This window comes from Malaclemys terrapin, chromosome 14 (genome assembly GCF_027887155.1).
Source record: "Malaclemys terrapin pileata isolate rMalTer1 chromosome 14, rMalTer1.hap1, whole genome shotgun sequence".
NCBI lineage: Eukaryota > Metazoa > Chordata > Testudines > Emydidae > Malaclemys > Malaclemys terrapin.
The window spans coordinates 9645542-9659634 of record NC_071518.1 but is presented as its reverse complement, the minus strand read 5'-3'; the positions used below and the strand labels follow the sequence as shown (position 1 = coordinate 9659634).

At 40.1% G+C, this 14093-nt stretch overlaps 1 protein-coding gene across 1 annotated transcript in view; it reads left to right on the top strand.

Moving 5' to 3' along the window:
- Window positions 1–14093, top strand: part of CDH13 (cadherin 13) — a 759507-nt gene that overhangs the window by 349183 nt on the left and 396231 nt on the right. The window contains exon 5 of the mRNA XM_054048572.1: window positions 13220–13372. Coding sequence (XP_053904547.1) covers window positions 13220–13372 — 153 coding nt within the window. The remainder of the gene's footprint in view (window positions 1–13219; window positions 13373–14093) is intronic.

The following is a 14093-nucleotide window of genomic DNA, read 5'->3' as shown; positions in this document are numbered from 1 at the left end:
GCTAAAGAGAAGTCAATCAATTAGGGCAAAAGCTAGGCTGGCACAAGTGGATGGCATTTGAGAGAGTGAATAAAGGAACAGAGACACGGGAGAGAGGAAAAACAGCTGGTGAGAAAAGAATGTGAAAATAGAAGATCAAGTTGGCAGAGCCAAAAAAGCAGTGTCGAGAAACTGAAAATATTGAAAATTAGATTATCTGTCTAATCTATCTATTCACATACACACAGAAAGAGTATGCCCTACGAGTGTAAATAGTTGAATCCTAGAATCCTTACATACTTTGAAATTCACCCTTCTGCCGAGACCATCATAGGATCTATACATCATTTAAGTCGCATTGAACCATGATTGTCATGTGGAGTGTGACTAGGACTTTGGTCTACTTACATACAGTGAGATTTTACCTATTGTCACTACACATGGGCCAGAACTCGAACCATTCCAAGTTGGGGATGGGGATGACAGATCTGACACAAGGAATTTATGTTTAAACCCCCCTTGTTTTCTCCCTACTGCCCCCAAAATCAGCCCTATCCCCCTCTAGTTCCTCATTTACACATGGGTTGGTTTCAGCATTAATTACATTCTAACTTCTTTTGCGATGCTGATTGAAAATGAAGCACCACTATTTACTCACATTTTTTTCATTCTAGTAGTGCAGCTACAAACTTATTGATTAAGTTGTTGGATCAGTTTGTTCTGACATTTTGTGCTAACTTTAGAAGCCAATTTCAGGACAAACACTACATTTTATTTATCATTCATACTTTGAAGTTAAACTCCATTTTCTGCCTCACTTTTCTGATGTATTTCAGATACTTTCCAGATGATTCTCATTGTTGTGTGAGAATCATTTTTCATTTCTAAGTCAAGAAGTGAGCCATACTCAGTAACATGCATTTGCAAAAAGAAAGCATGAAATTCTTTGTTTATTGCATTAAAAACAATGAAGTATTGTTGATAATTAAAGCATTAAGTACTTTACCAGATTAAAATGTTTAAGGTATTAAATACTTGAGATATCCATCAAATATACAGCCTTCTGTCCTTGACAGAAGTGCCAGCACTTGCTGAGATGCAGACCTGTGACCTCTAGATAAGTTTCAATACACGTAAAAATATTTATCTTCCTACTATGACCTTCCATGTGCAAGTCATGAGCCATGAATTTGTTTCCTAGGGAACTAGTGACTGAGAAAAATCTATAATTAGATCTGTAGGTTATATGCTACATATGGGAATTGGGTGCTAAGCGGGTTCTAAAAACATCCAGAAGTAGTACATTGTCTTAGAGTTAATATTCTGAAACCAAATGTACACAGTACTTTGTTAGCAACACAATGTTTTTTAAAATGTTCAGTTAAAAATATTTCTACATTTTTCTGGTACAGTTCATGTTTTTTCTCTGAGTCTTCCCTCAACTCCACGGTAGTCTCAAAGAAAGAGACTTGGGCTGGGCAGCTAGTTAAATCAAAATAAAACCAGGCACAATCTTTCATTTCTTTCTCTAAATACAAACGGAACATTCATTTCCAGGTATGTCTCCTCTTGCATTCACGTACCCTGTGGTGCTCACTTTGCCACTCCTACTCAATCCCAAATTGGATTCCTCTATCCACAATCCTTATTCCATAATCCCAGAAACTCTGTTTCCATTGGAGGTTTCCACCTAATCCCAATCCGGTTTCTTTTTTTTTGCTTCCCCTGGAGGCATTGCCCAAAAGACTGGTTGGTGTGGTGAATGGGCTGTGGTTGCAAGTGTAGCCACTTCTGAGCCCCAGGCTGGGTTTTGCTTTCCAATGGAGAGTGATGTTTTCTAGGGACCATTTAAGAATCAGACATTGCTGTAGCTGGGAAAAAGCTGCTACTTAGGTTTAAAGTTGTGCAGGTGCCTCTGGGGGAAAGTCAGCAGAATGCTAAATATATTGGGGGCGAGTTGCCACTGCGTCACACTTGGTGACGCCATTTACACGGGTGCAAAGTGGGTATAAAATGCTGCCGTGGTGGGTTCCAGAAGCATCAAGTGTAAATGACTGAAAACAAACATCAAACTGACAAGAAAACAGCATTAAAAGACAATGGTGAGGAGAGATTTTTTTCTACCTTTGTGTTTTAATAAACCTGTGTTTATAGTCACACAGGGGAAGAGCTTTTACCTTTTGTATTCATGACAGCAAGAAATGGGGGGCAGTGCAATCATAGCACCCTAGCAGGAGCTCTGGGATACACAATAGCTTGTTTATACACTTTTATATTTCAGAGTACAGTCTTCAGTATATTATTACCTGCAAGGAAAGTTTGTTTATCATTTGTGTGAAGCAGGCCACACCTAGGGTTGCCAATTCTGGTTGGATGTATTCCTGGAAGTTTCATCACATGATGTAATATCCTGTAGTGTAGCAAATCCAGACCAATGAAATAATTACATCATGTGATGAAACTTCCTGGAATACATCGAGGAGACTCCAGGACAATCCTGGAGGGTTGGCAACCCTAGCCACACTCACTGCTGGATTGATTTTGTTGGAGTTACATCAGGAATGTGGAGTCTAGAGACTTATGGTTCATTCTGGCTATTGAATGTCAAAATATAAATGTAATTGAAGGGATTTTTTAGTCTTAGGTTATGAATTATTACAAAGAAAGTGGAACATATTTAGACTAGATAATACTTAAGATAATATTAGGAAAACAATAATTAACTAGATATTTAATACTATTCTCTCATTTACTTACAATCTCTTAGGTCAGTGTTTCTCAAACTGGGGTCACAGCTTGTGTAGGGAAAGCCCCTGGCGGTCCGGGCCGGTTTGTTTACCTGCCCCATCCGCAGGTCCGGCCAATCGCAGCTCCCACTGGCTGCGGTTCGCCACTGCAGGCCAATGGGAGCTGCTGGAAGCGGCGGCCAGTAAGTCCCTCGGCCCGTGCCACTTCCAGCAGCTCCCATTGGCCTGGAGCAGCAAAATGTGGCCAGTAGGAGCCGCGATCGGATAGACCTGCGGACGGGCCCGGTCCACCAGGGGCTTTCCCTACACAAGCGGCGACCCCAGTTTGAGAAACACTGTCTTAGGTACATGCATGATGATTGCATATTATCTGTTCTGTCCATATCCTGAATCGCTCCAATGAGATACCATTAAATGCTATTTCTGAATAATTGCCTTTTTAGATTACAGTTATAGGTTTTTTATAAATCCCATATAATTTCTTATATGGAAAAATCTCCCTGCCCCCATCCCCCTTTTTTTAAAAGATTTCATTTGAGATTTAAAAAAAAATTATTTGCCACTCACAATCAAATTTTCCTGACAACTAACTATACATTTGGAGCTACTCTAGCCACTTGTCACTCAAACAGGCAATCCTCAAATTCTCTTAAGCAGTGTGATCTTCCTTCAGTGAACAGAGTATTTCCTAGTTTAGTAACTTAGACAGTGATTAGAATATGGTAATTGAAAGGCCAAAGAAACCAGTGAAAAATCCAGGCACTGATGATAACTCCAAATGTATTAGTTCGAGATCATGAAGCTCTGTGGCTATAAATTCTGCCCAGTCAAAATAGTCAATATATATCCTGTAGTGTAGCAAATCCAGACAAATGAAATAATAATAATCTACTGCAGCATTTGTGAGTTTCAGTTCCAGAGTTTGCTTAAAACCACAGGCCAAGTGAACATTGCTTACAATCAGGGAATCTTCTTCTTGCCTCTCATAAATTAAAGGCAAAAGGAGATTGCAAAAAGTCAACATTCACTTGTGCATTCAGTTACCGTATTTGCATGTGTACCCAAATATTCAGTGTCAAAATGCTAATTTGTATCTTTAAATCCCCAGTTTGCATGATATTTGCAGTAACTGCAGGAGAAACCTGTAAGCCTCAATCCTACAATTGATTCTATGAAAGCAAACCCCATGCACTGATGAAGAGCCCCGTTAAAAAACTTCCAGTTAAAGGGGTCCACCTATGAGGAGTCAGTTGCAGGTTCAGAGCCTTCATGTAGGTGTGTGAATGAGTAGACTTTTTGTGTGTGTGTGTGTGTGTGTGTGTGTGTGTGTGTATGTGTGTGGACCCTTGTGTGGTGGGATAGACAAACTCCATTGCAGCATGGAAGGGGTTAAGGAGCTGCTTTGGGCTAGAGTGGTCCCACCCTTCTGCACTCCAAATCATGCCAGGACTGGAAGAAAAGTTAAAAGGAGGGAACTCCACTCAGAGGGGGGCAACCTTGGCAAGGGAACAGGCTGTTGGGTTCCCTAGCTCCCAGGGAGAGGTCTGACAGCCAACAGAGCCTCTGCCCTTGCAGAGAGGAAAACTTGGATCCTCTCGGCTAAGGAGAAAGACTGAGACTTATGCTGGAGACCTGGTGAACTCTGTGGCACTTCCAAGGCTCTCTGCAATAAGAGAGGCCAATATCCTGACTGGAGCTGTCTACAGGTTTTCTTTCTTTTCCTTACGGTTTTATTTAACCTCTTTTGTTGACTGCGGACTGTTTCATTTGTTTCCCCTGGTACCCTGAAAGGGGGAAAAACAGTCACCAGACCTTAGCCAGAGGATAGAGCACCAGCCTTGCTAGACTAACCCAGCCAGCAGGAGCTGTTGGAGTGGGGCCATTTTGGATCCTCACACTTGTGTTCTCCATGTAGCTCCTAACAGGGGCACTCTGCCAAGGACAGATTCGTGACACCCTGTATCTCTTACTCAAACTTGATTCAAAGTTCTTCTTGGTTTAAAACCTATGCTGTGGTATTTTCCCTGTTGCAATTCATGGCCATTACATTCAGAAGATACTTTTTGGCTGCATTTCAAAAGAGGATCTTCGGATGATTTATACCAAAAAGACACTCTTGAAAACAAGGGCCTGGTTGTTTAGAAACATAGTTTGTTAAAATGATTACTTCGGGATTTGGGACTCCAACCAAGTCATTTTGCTGAAAGGTTTGTGGAATTTAATTGCCTTGGTAAATTTCTGATTCATAAAGGAGGATGAATCCTGTTCAGGGTAAAATGTATAATGTTTGTAATGACCTGTTTTCCAGCTACAGGGTTTGATTCAGCAACATAATTAAGCATGTGACTAATTCTGAGCATATGTATAGTCCCCTTGAATTCATGTGCTTAAAATTATCAAACACACGTAGCTTACTGACTATTGTTGTGCCATCCAGTGTGACCATGGTTGAAGGTGTCACACCAGACGTTGTGTAGTAAAGTTCCCAGATCTGGCTAAATCCTCCAAAGCCACAAATCTCTCTGTCGGTGATGGTAGATAGTCAGGGCATGCACCCCTTTGTGCATTGATGGGAAGTTTGAAAGCATGGTGTGCTGGGGTGTTATTATTCATCTGGGTAACATTGCCAAAAAATCATACAATGCTGCTTTTGAATATAATGATTAATGGAAGGAAGGGCAAATCACTGTGAAATTATGACATTTTGCACAAAATCAAACCACTTTAGTCTCAGGATGTGATGCTGACATGACATATGGAATGTCTCTACTGCTCCATGTCTGCCTGTAATAGGGGCCAGGTTTCTGTATAGTAATACACAAGTTTGATGGGTCCTGAATATGCACAGAGACAAAGACATCATGCTTACGGATGCAAAAGCATGGGATTAATGCAGGAGGCAGCGAGACTTATTCGTGAAAGAATGTCTATCTGTTTTGCTGCAACTGTTTGAACTCTGCTTGCAGCCTAGGTAGAGGGACTCATCAATGCTTTCCAAGATCTCACCCTCACCTGAACTGGGGGTTTTGGTGGCCCAGCTCTGAGGTTCTGGACCTTGGTCTACTGTCATGAGACATTTAACCCCATAGTGTGGGTGGCATTTTGGAGATCTTGCTGGGCAGGGTTAAAATTCTCTGACTTCTCCACAAGCAGGGCACCATCATCTGCATGGTGTTGGTTGGTGAATGTTTCTTGACCAACCTGGATTCTGATGTGTGAAGGGCAAGTCCTAATATCCGGCTGCTAGCTAGACAAAATAGCCCCAGGGCGAGAATGCAACCGTGCTGCATACCAAAGATTGTGTAAAAACACATTGAAAACCATGAACCAACACAACTCTAATTTGATACAAGTGTGAAGATAGGTGTACTAGAGTTAGCAGAGGGTCTGGAACTCCATCTCCTTTCAGTGTGAGCCAAAGTGCTGACCCGTCAACTGAATCAAATGCCACTTTGATGTCGATATATGGCACATGATGCACTTCACATGGCTTAAAGTCAGACACATGATAATTTGCCTTTATGAATTAGATTCTCCATTTGGATCTGGCTGGTGCTGGAGATGTTTATATAAGGTTGCTATAAATTCTCTCCCAATCCGATTTGCAAGCACATATGCAGCTTGCTCAAGAGGCACTCAGCATGTGCAGTAGATCTTAGTTTCCAAAGATGTCTTCCATGCGAAACAGGTTTATAATTAGAGGAGGGTAAATACAATATTGGGAACAAGTTTATGTCTTTTCATTTTCATAATTCATTTCATTTTATTTATACAAAATTTACGAACAGATAATTGCAATATTGGAGAAAGAGATACATTCCTATTTCGTGATGACTGCTAGAAAAAATAGTTTCCAAGTTCAATTTATTTATGTATTGGTATATCTTAGCACTTTTGTGTATCTGTAAAGTGGACTTCAATTTCCAAAGATGTTTTCAGCTGCATTATGCAATATAATAGTTTGTGTCATGTTGTCTTTAATTTATAAGCTGCAAAGAAAAGCCTACCCAATAGTCACTTTTGTTTTTAGGTAGTAGCAAAAAGAACCAATACAAAATGTAGCTCCAAGAAGTCCAAAAAGGAATGGCTAATCTTGGAAAAGTAGCTTTTGCCCAATAGACATTGCCTTTTTATTATACACTGGAAAGTGTGAAATTAAAACACGCTCCAGTCACATGTTTCTCCCAATTAAAATTGACCCTTAGGGATGTGACATTGAGTAGAGGCTGAGAATCTAATTAAGTTTGCAAAGGGAAATGTAGTTTTAAAATTAAAATAACTGAGTTACAGTTTTCTTTGCAAAGTTCAAATGTGCCTGTTTGTTCACTAACTGTGTAAACTATCCTTTCTCTGAAATACAGGGAAGTGTTTACTAAGCCATTCAACAAAGCCAGGTAAAATATTTATAGTCAACGCAGATATTCAAGGAAGGAAGAAAGTACCATGTTCCCCAGGTCCTGCCATGCTACTGAAAAAACATTAATTTGACCGTTTCCTTTTCTTTCATTCCTGGGTATTCACAAGAGTTGATTTGGTCTCTGGGCTCAAGTATTCATGTTCTGGGCCAATTTCTCACCCTTTAATAGCAAGCACATTGTTTTGTGGGTTATCTGCAGGCAAAAATTAAATTAAACTGCAGGCAATTAAACTAATTAATTAAACTGCAAGCAAAAAATTAGAATTTAGCCTAGTTGAGTTACTGGTGCAAGCATTATAGTCAAGATATTCAAAGCAGTCTAGTTAATTTAGATGGCTTTCAAAGTCTCATCCCCTACATGGTCACTGCACTGGGAGCTGATCTAGAGCTCCTTTGCAGGGCTGAAATGATGCATCTCTGAAATACAGATAGCCAGTGGTAAGGATTTAGAAATTCAGGAAATATTTCATGTGAACTACTATTAAGTAATGACACTTTCATGCTTCCTAACATGGAATAAATGTTGTTGATGGCAGAATTGCTGAAGTTGCAGAACTGTAAAAATATTTCTCTCTTGGGGTATGTGGTGGTGCTGTTGCTTTTATCTCCCTTTTTTTGAGAATACTCTGATTTATTACTGTGATAAGCCCGTAACAACTGAGGGATCACAGGGTTGAAATGAGCTTAGCTGGATGGGACACACAGTCTGCTGAAAAATCATGTTTGTTAAATATGTTTCAGCCAAGAGGCAGCTTTTACCAACTCAAGAACATTCCATTTTCTACTCATGGTGTGAGTCATCATGATTCTAAGCACTTTGTCTTAAGTGTCTTTCCTTTTGGTCTATGTAAGGCACTTCTTATGTGACCTCCTTAAGATAGTATCATAGCACCTGGTAGTCCTTAATGTATTTACTCTCACAACACCTGTGTGAGGTAGGGATGTGCTTTTATCCCCATTTTGCATATGGGGAATTGAGGCAAGAGAAGAGAAGTGGCTTTCCCAAGGTCACATAGAAAGTTTGTTGCAAAATTAGGAATAAAGCACAGGTTTCTCTATAGTCCCCTAACCACTGGACCATCCTTCCCCTTCAGGCTAGTCATACTCTTTATACAGCTTTGTCAATACCTTGTTTTAAGGATTGAAATTCCCTCTAAACATTAAAACAATATAAAACCAGAGTACACTGTGTAATTAATAGCCATATTTTGGGTCTTCTGTGTGCAGAAGGCATTGGGATTTCAGGGCCAGCTGAACAAGTATTACTATAACATTATTGGTATGTACATACTCAATTTGGGCGGAGGGGACAATAACAGAAAATGTGGAAATGACAGAGGTGCTTAATAACTTCTTTGTTTCGTTTTTCAACAAGAAGGTTGGTAGCGATTGGCTGTCTAACACAGTGAATGCCAGTGAAAATGAGGTAGTATCAGAGGCTAAAAAAGGGAAAGAACAAATTAAAAATTACTTAGACAAGTTAGATGTCTTCAAGTCACCAGGACCTGATTAAATGAATCCTAGAATACTCAAGGAGCCGACTGAGGAGATATCTGAGCCATTAGCAATTATCTTTGAAAAGTCATGGAAGACAGGAGAGATTGGCACTATATTTGCCCTTTCCAATCTTCTGAAATCTATAAAAAGGGACATAAGGACAACCCGGGGAATTACAGACCACTCAGCTTAACTTCTGTACCCGGAAAGATAATGGAGCAAATAATAAAGCAATCAATTTGCAAACATCTAGAATATAATAAGGCAATAAGTCACAGTCCACCTGGATTTGTCAAGAACAAATTGTGTCAAACCAATCTGATAGCTTTCTTTGACAAGGTAACAAGCCTTGTGGATGGGGGAAAGTGGTAGATGTGGTATATCTTGATTTCAGTAAATCTTTTGATACTGTCTCGCATGACTTTCTCATAAACAAATTGGGGATATGCAACCTAGATGGAACTACTAAAAGGTGGGTGCATAACTGTTCACAGAGAGTAGTTATCAGTGGTTCACAGTCATGCTGGAAGGACATAATGAGTGGGGTCCCGCAGGTATCAGTTCTGGGTCTTGTTCTGTTAATATCTTCATCAATGATTTAGATAACGGCATAGAGAGTACAATTATAAAGTTTGTGGATGATACTAAGCTGGGAGGTGTTGCACGTGCTTTGGAAGATAGGATTATAATTCAAAATGATCTGGAGAAATGGTCTGAAGTAAATATGATGAAATTCAATAAGCACAAATGCAAAGTACTCCACTTAGGAAGGAACAATCAGTTGTACACATACAAAATGGGAAATGACTGCAAAGGACAGTGGTGGGCAACGTGTGGCACATGGCCCGTCAGGGTACTCCACTGGTGGGCCACCAGACGGTTTGTTTACAAACTGTCCGCAGGCATGGCCACCCACAGCTTCCAGTGGTCACAGTTCACCGTTGCCGGCCAATGGGAGCTGCGGGAAGCGACGGCCAACATGTCCCTGCAGCCCTCGGGCCGCAGGTTGCCCATCACTGGCCTAGGAGGAGTACTGCGGAAAGGGATCTGGTGGCCATAGTGGATGACAAGCTAAATATGAGTCAACAGTGTAACACTGTTGCAAAAAAAACAAACATCATTCTGGGATGAATAAGCAGGAGTGTTGTAAGAAAGACAGAAGAAATAATTCTGCTCTGCTCTGCGCTGATTTAGCCTCAACTGGAGTATTGTGCCCAGTTCTGGGCACCACATTTCAGAAAAGATTGAACAAGTTGGAGAAAGAAGAGCAACAAAAATGACTAAAGGTCTAGAAAACATGACCTATGAGGGAAGATTGAAAAAATTGGGTTTGTTTAGTCTGGAAAAGAGAAGACTGAGAAGGGACATAACAGTTTTCAGGTACATAAAAGGATATTACAAGGAGAAGGGGGGAAAATGTTGTTCTTAACTGCTGAGGATAGGACAAGAAGCAATGGGCTTAAATTGCAGCAATGGAGGGTTAGATTGGACAATAGGAAAAACTTCCTAACTGTCTGGGTGGTTGAGTAATGGAATAAATTGCCTAGGGAGGTTGTGGAATCTCCATCATTGGAGATTTTTAAGAGTACATTAGGCAAACACCTGTCAGGGATGGTCTAGATAATACTTAGTCCTGCCCTGAGTGCAGGGGACTGGACTAGATGTCTTGAGGTCCCTTCCAGTCCGCATCCGAGGAAGTGGGCTGTGGTCCACAAAAGCTTATGCTCTAATAAATTTGTTAGTCTCTAAGGTGCCACAAGTACTCCTGTTCTTTTTGCGGATACAGACTAACACGGCTTCTACTCTGAAATCTTCCAGGCCTATGATTCTATGATCACTAACTGAGATCTGGATCCTCTGCATGGTTTTGGGAACTCTCAAATCCCATTGAAATGAATGGCAGCTGAGGGTGACTTGCACCTCACAAGAGGAACTCAGCACCTTGTAAAACCTGGCTCTATTTGGCTTCTTATAAGTTATTGCTAAGAAAGTTTTTAATTTCTGGAGTGTAATACATGCTGTTTCCATTATACTCAAATAATGTTTGTACTCTTAAATACCCAGTGCAGTGTAAGCTAATAGATAAAATAGGAGACTAAGGATCAAGAGACCTGATGTTAAGCCGCTGTTTTCAACCTGCGGTACCTACAGACCTCCTAAATCCATATGCAAGCTCCTGATATGATTGGCCCATTCTTAGCTGCAGGTACTCAGCTCCCCTGAAAATCAGACCACTTATTTGGGAGCACCCAGTATTGAAAATTTTAGCCTTAACTTTTCTGTGCCTCAGTTTCTCCATCTGTAAAGTGGGAATCATAACACCCACCTTTGTGATATACGTTGAGATCTTGGCATGAATGGTACTATTTAAGACACTAGTCTTAGTAACTAGTTTATGAGACGCGATGTTAGAAAGTCATCCTGTTCTTTCCTCCTTATTCTTGTTGAAGCTCTGAAACATATGGCAAATTAAGTCTGATTTTTATTAAACTTTTCATCTGTATTGAGTTTAGTGTGAACTGGGAAATGCACTTTCTTTGATTTATGGAAGCTTTATATGAGCATCTTAATTAGAAGATGTTAATGTTCCTGTTATATTCCTGGGAGCATGTAGTAGCTCCCTCTTGTGGCTAATTAAACAGTAAAAAACCAAAACTTCTTAAAAATGACTTTTTTAAAGTCCTGTCGCTGCCAGTCCCAAATAAGAGCAGTCAGGTGAAACTGATACTTCAGGCTTCCGTGTGCTCCATGCTTTCCATCGCTACATCAAGGATGAGCCTCTGAGAGATGTTCTGCTGTTCTGATACCGCTCACCTCCAGGTTAGCTGTGCACAGATAGCACAGATAGCATGTGGGCAGTTTGATCCTGGTTAGTAGGGATTGATTGTTGCAGTGGTGCACTCTAGGAGGGACTACCATTTGGAAAGGGGTGGGAGGGCAGATAAAAGACTTCCTGGTTTTGTAGGTTTGAGTGTAAGTTGCATGTGTTGAACTGATGGCAGAATCAAGCCCCAGAAGAGAGGGTGTAGAGACCAGAAGGCCAGCAGCTCTCCCCTCTCCTAAGAAAATGACAAAAGTGGGATCCAAGGCCCTGCTAGGGAGCAAGGACTGTGATACCAAGCAAGCTTTGCCTGATTGTTGGTTGGAAGGGGAGATCTGCATGGACCTATCCTGACTCTGTGTTTTGCTGTGGCATATTCAGAATTGGATGATGATGGGGAATCCATTTATGTTTTGAAAAGAAGACAAAGAAGGTGGAACACATTTATAACACAGAAATTCTGCCCTCCCTACCCGCAGAGAAACTTTATTTCTGACATGCTTTTTCTTGCAGAGTATTGTCTTGAGGCAAATTTTCTCTCAATTAAAATAATTAAAAAAATGGAATAATGATTGTATGGGTTAGCCAAAAATCATACTGCCCAATAATCTGCAAACTGGCATTGCTGAACCCACAGTAAAAAGGCCAACAAACATGGATTTCCTCAGGGTCATTGTGCATTTATTAACTCTAAATGGGAGTGGATCCAGAATTCCTAATACCAGTACTTTTCCTTTGTTTTTTCCTAAGCTGTGATTCAGACCAGCACATAAATATTTGACTTAATGTTTCTGTGGAAACATTAACAAAATGGTAGAAACAAAAATAACATGAAAACAGCAATAGGAAAGAATGATTTGGCAAGATTGTCAGCATAATAGGGCAAGATTAGTTTATAATCCTTTTAGGTTCTGGTGTGTAAATACAAGTTTGCAAAGAATCTAGGTTGTAAGAAACTTCACGTAGCTCTAGGAGTTTATACATGCTGCTTCCACTAATGTGGAACACACCTGAGAAAGGATGTTTAGGCTTTCTCTGAAATGGAGAAAAGGGGGAGTGTTATCAAGAATAGACACATGAAAAGAACAGGAGTTCCATCTGTATGGCTAAGCGATGTCCCGGGCAGGGCACTCAAATATTTAATTAGGAGGATTTTCCTTGCTTTAAACCTGGGAGAGGGATGTGCATGAAACAGTGTCAGTCTCACTTTAAATTGTTTAGAAATGAATTAGGAATCATTGTGTGGTAGGCAGTTGTTACTGAGATATTTTTTTAACCATTTAGAGTGGAATCAAGTCACCAAATTTTGTCCCACTTAAATGGAATGTCTGTTGTTTTTTTTTTTCAATTTAAATGAAAACTCAAATCAAATCACAACCACCCCTACCTGGTGGGCAAGTACTGTAGTGGATAGGATAGGTAGGATAACATTAGCTTGGATAATTGGAGTTCCTCTTGCAGGGGGCAGGAGGAATAGACTAGTAACTAACCGACTTTTGATCTAATCCTATTGACATCAATTTTTTTCAGGATTAGATACTAAAATTTAACTCTGTGTTCTGGATGATTTAAAGTGTGTGTGTGTGGGGGGGAGTATTTATTTTTTAAAAAGCTTCATTTTTAATGTCAAGAAATTCATTATATAGTTTCTCATTAGGGTAAGGTTTAAAATAGTTTCTGTTGAATTACTACGTTTTATAAGAGTTTTTTGATCAGTTCAGTCGAGCTAGGTCCTAACTTGTTACTTTCACCTAACAGGTTATCGACAGCGACGGAACAGAGGGATCAAAGTTTCGACTTTCTGGAAAGGGAGTGGATCAAGAGCCAAAAGGAGCGTTCAAAATCAATGAGAACACTGGGGAAATCTCGGTGACACGGTCCCTTGATAGAGAAGCAATTCCCACTTATCAAGTGAGTAGTCTTAGCATTATGGCCTGTACCCTGTCTTCACAAAGTATCTTTTTTCCTGTGGCTCAGGTTTGCTGCTTTTTGAGAGTACAACAGGTTTGATGTTTTGATTAATATTGCATGTTACTATATTTATAAAATTTTCAGAACATAAACACTTGCACATGCAATTTCTGGACACACTCACTCTCATAACCACCCACACACGGAAACCAACCATATTTATTACCTCTAAATGAGAGGGGATCCAGATTCCTAATGCTTGCTTTTTCTTTCCTGTTTCTGAGCTGTGAGTCAGACCAGCACATAAATATTTGTGTTTTGTATACGTAAAGTCTATCTTTTGTGTCTCCTAGAGACAATTTGGGAAAACTGTGTATTTGTGAATGCAAAGTTCTGCTTGGACAAAAAGAGGTCTCCTTTGAGAACATTGCTGTGGAAGTATTATCAAATCCTCCCTTGTTTTGCAACCTTCTGTCCAATTAAACTTTCTTCACGCTACATAGATTAATTTCAGTTCTATGCTTCTCTTCTTATTTTCTCAAGCTGCCCATGGAACAATATATTATCTAGCTCTACTTTCTAATCATGGAGTTCTGTCCAATGAGCTATCAAAAATGTTGTTAACATGAGCATATATCTGTGTGTTTGGCAGATAGAATTCTTCAGAATATTTTATATATATTATAATAATTTTACCTGCTCAAGTAGTTGAGCAGGTATG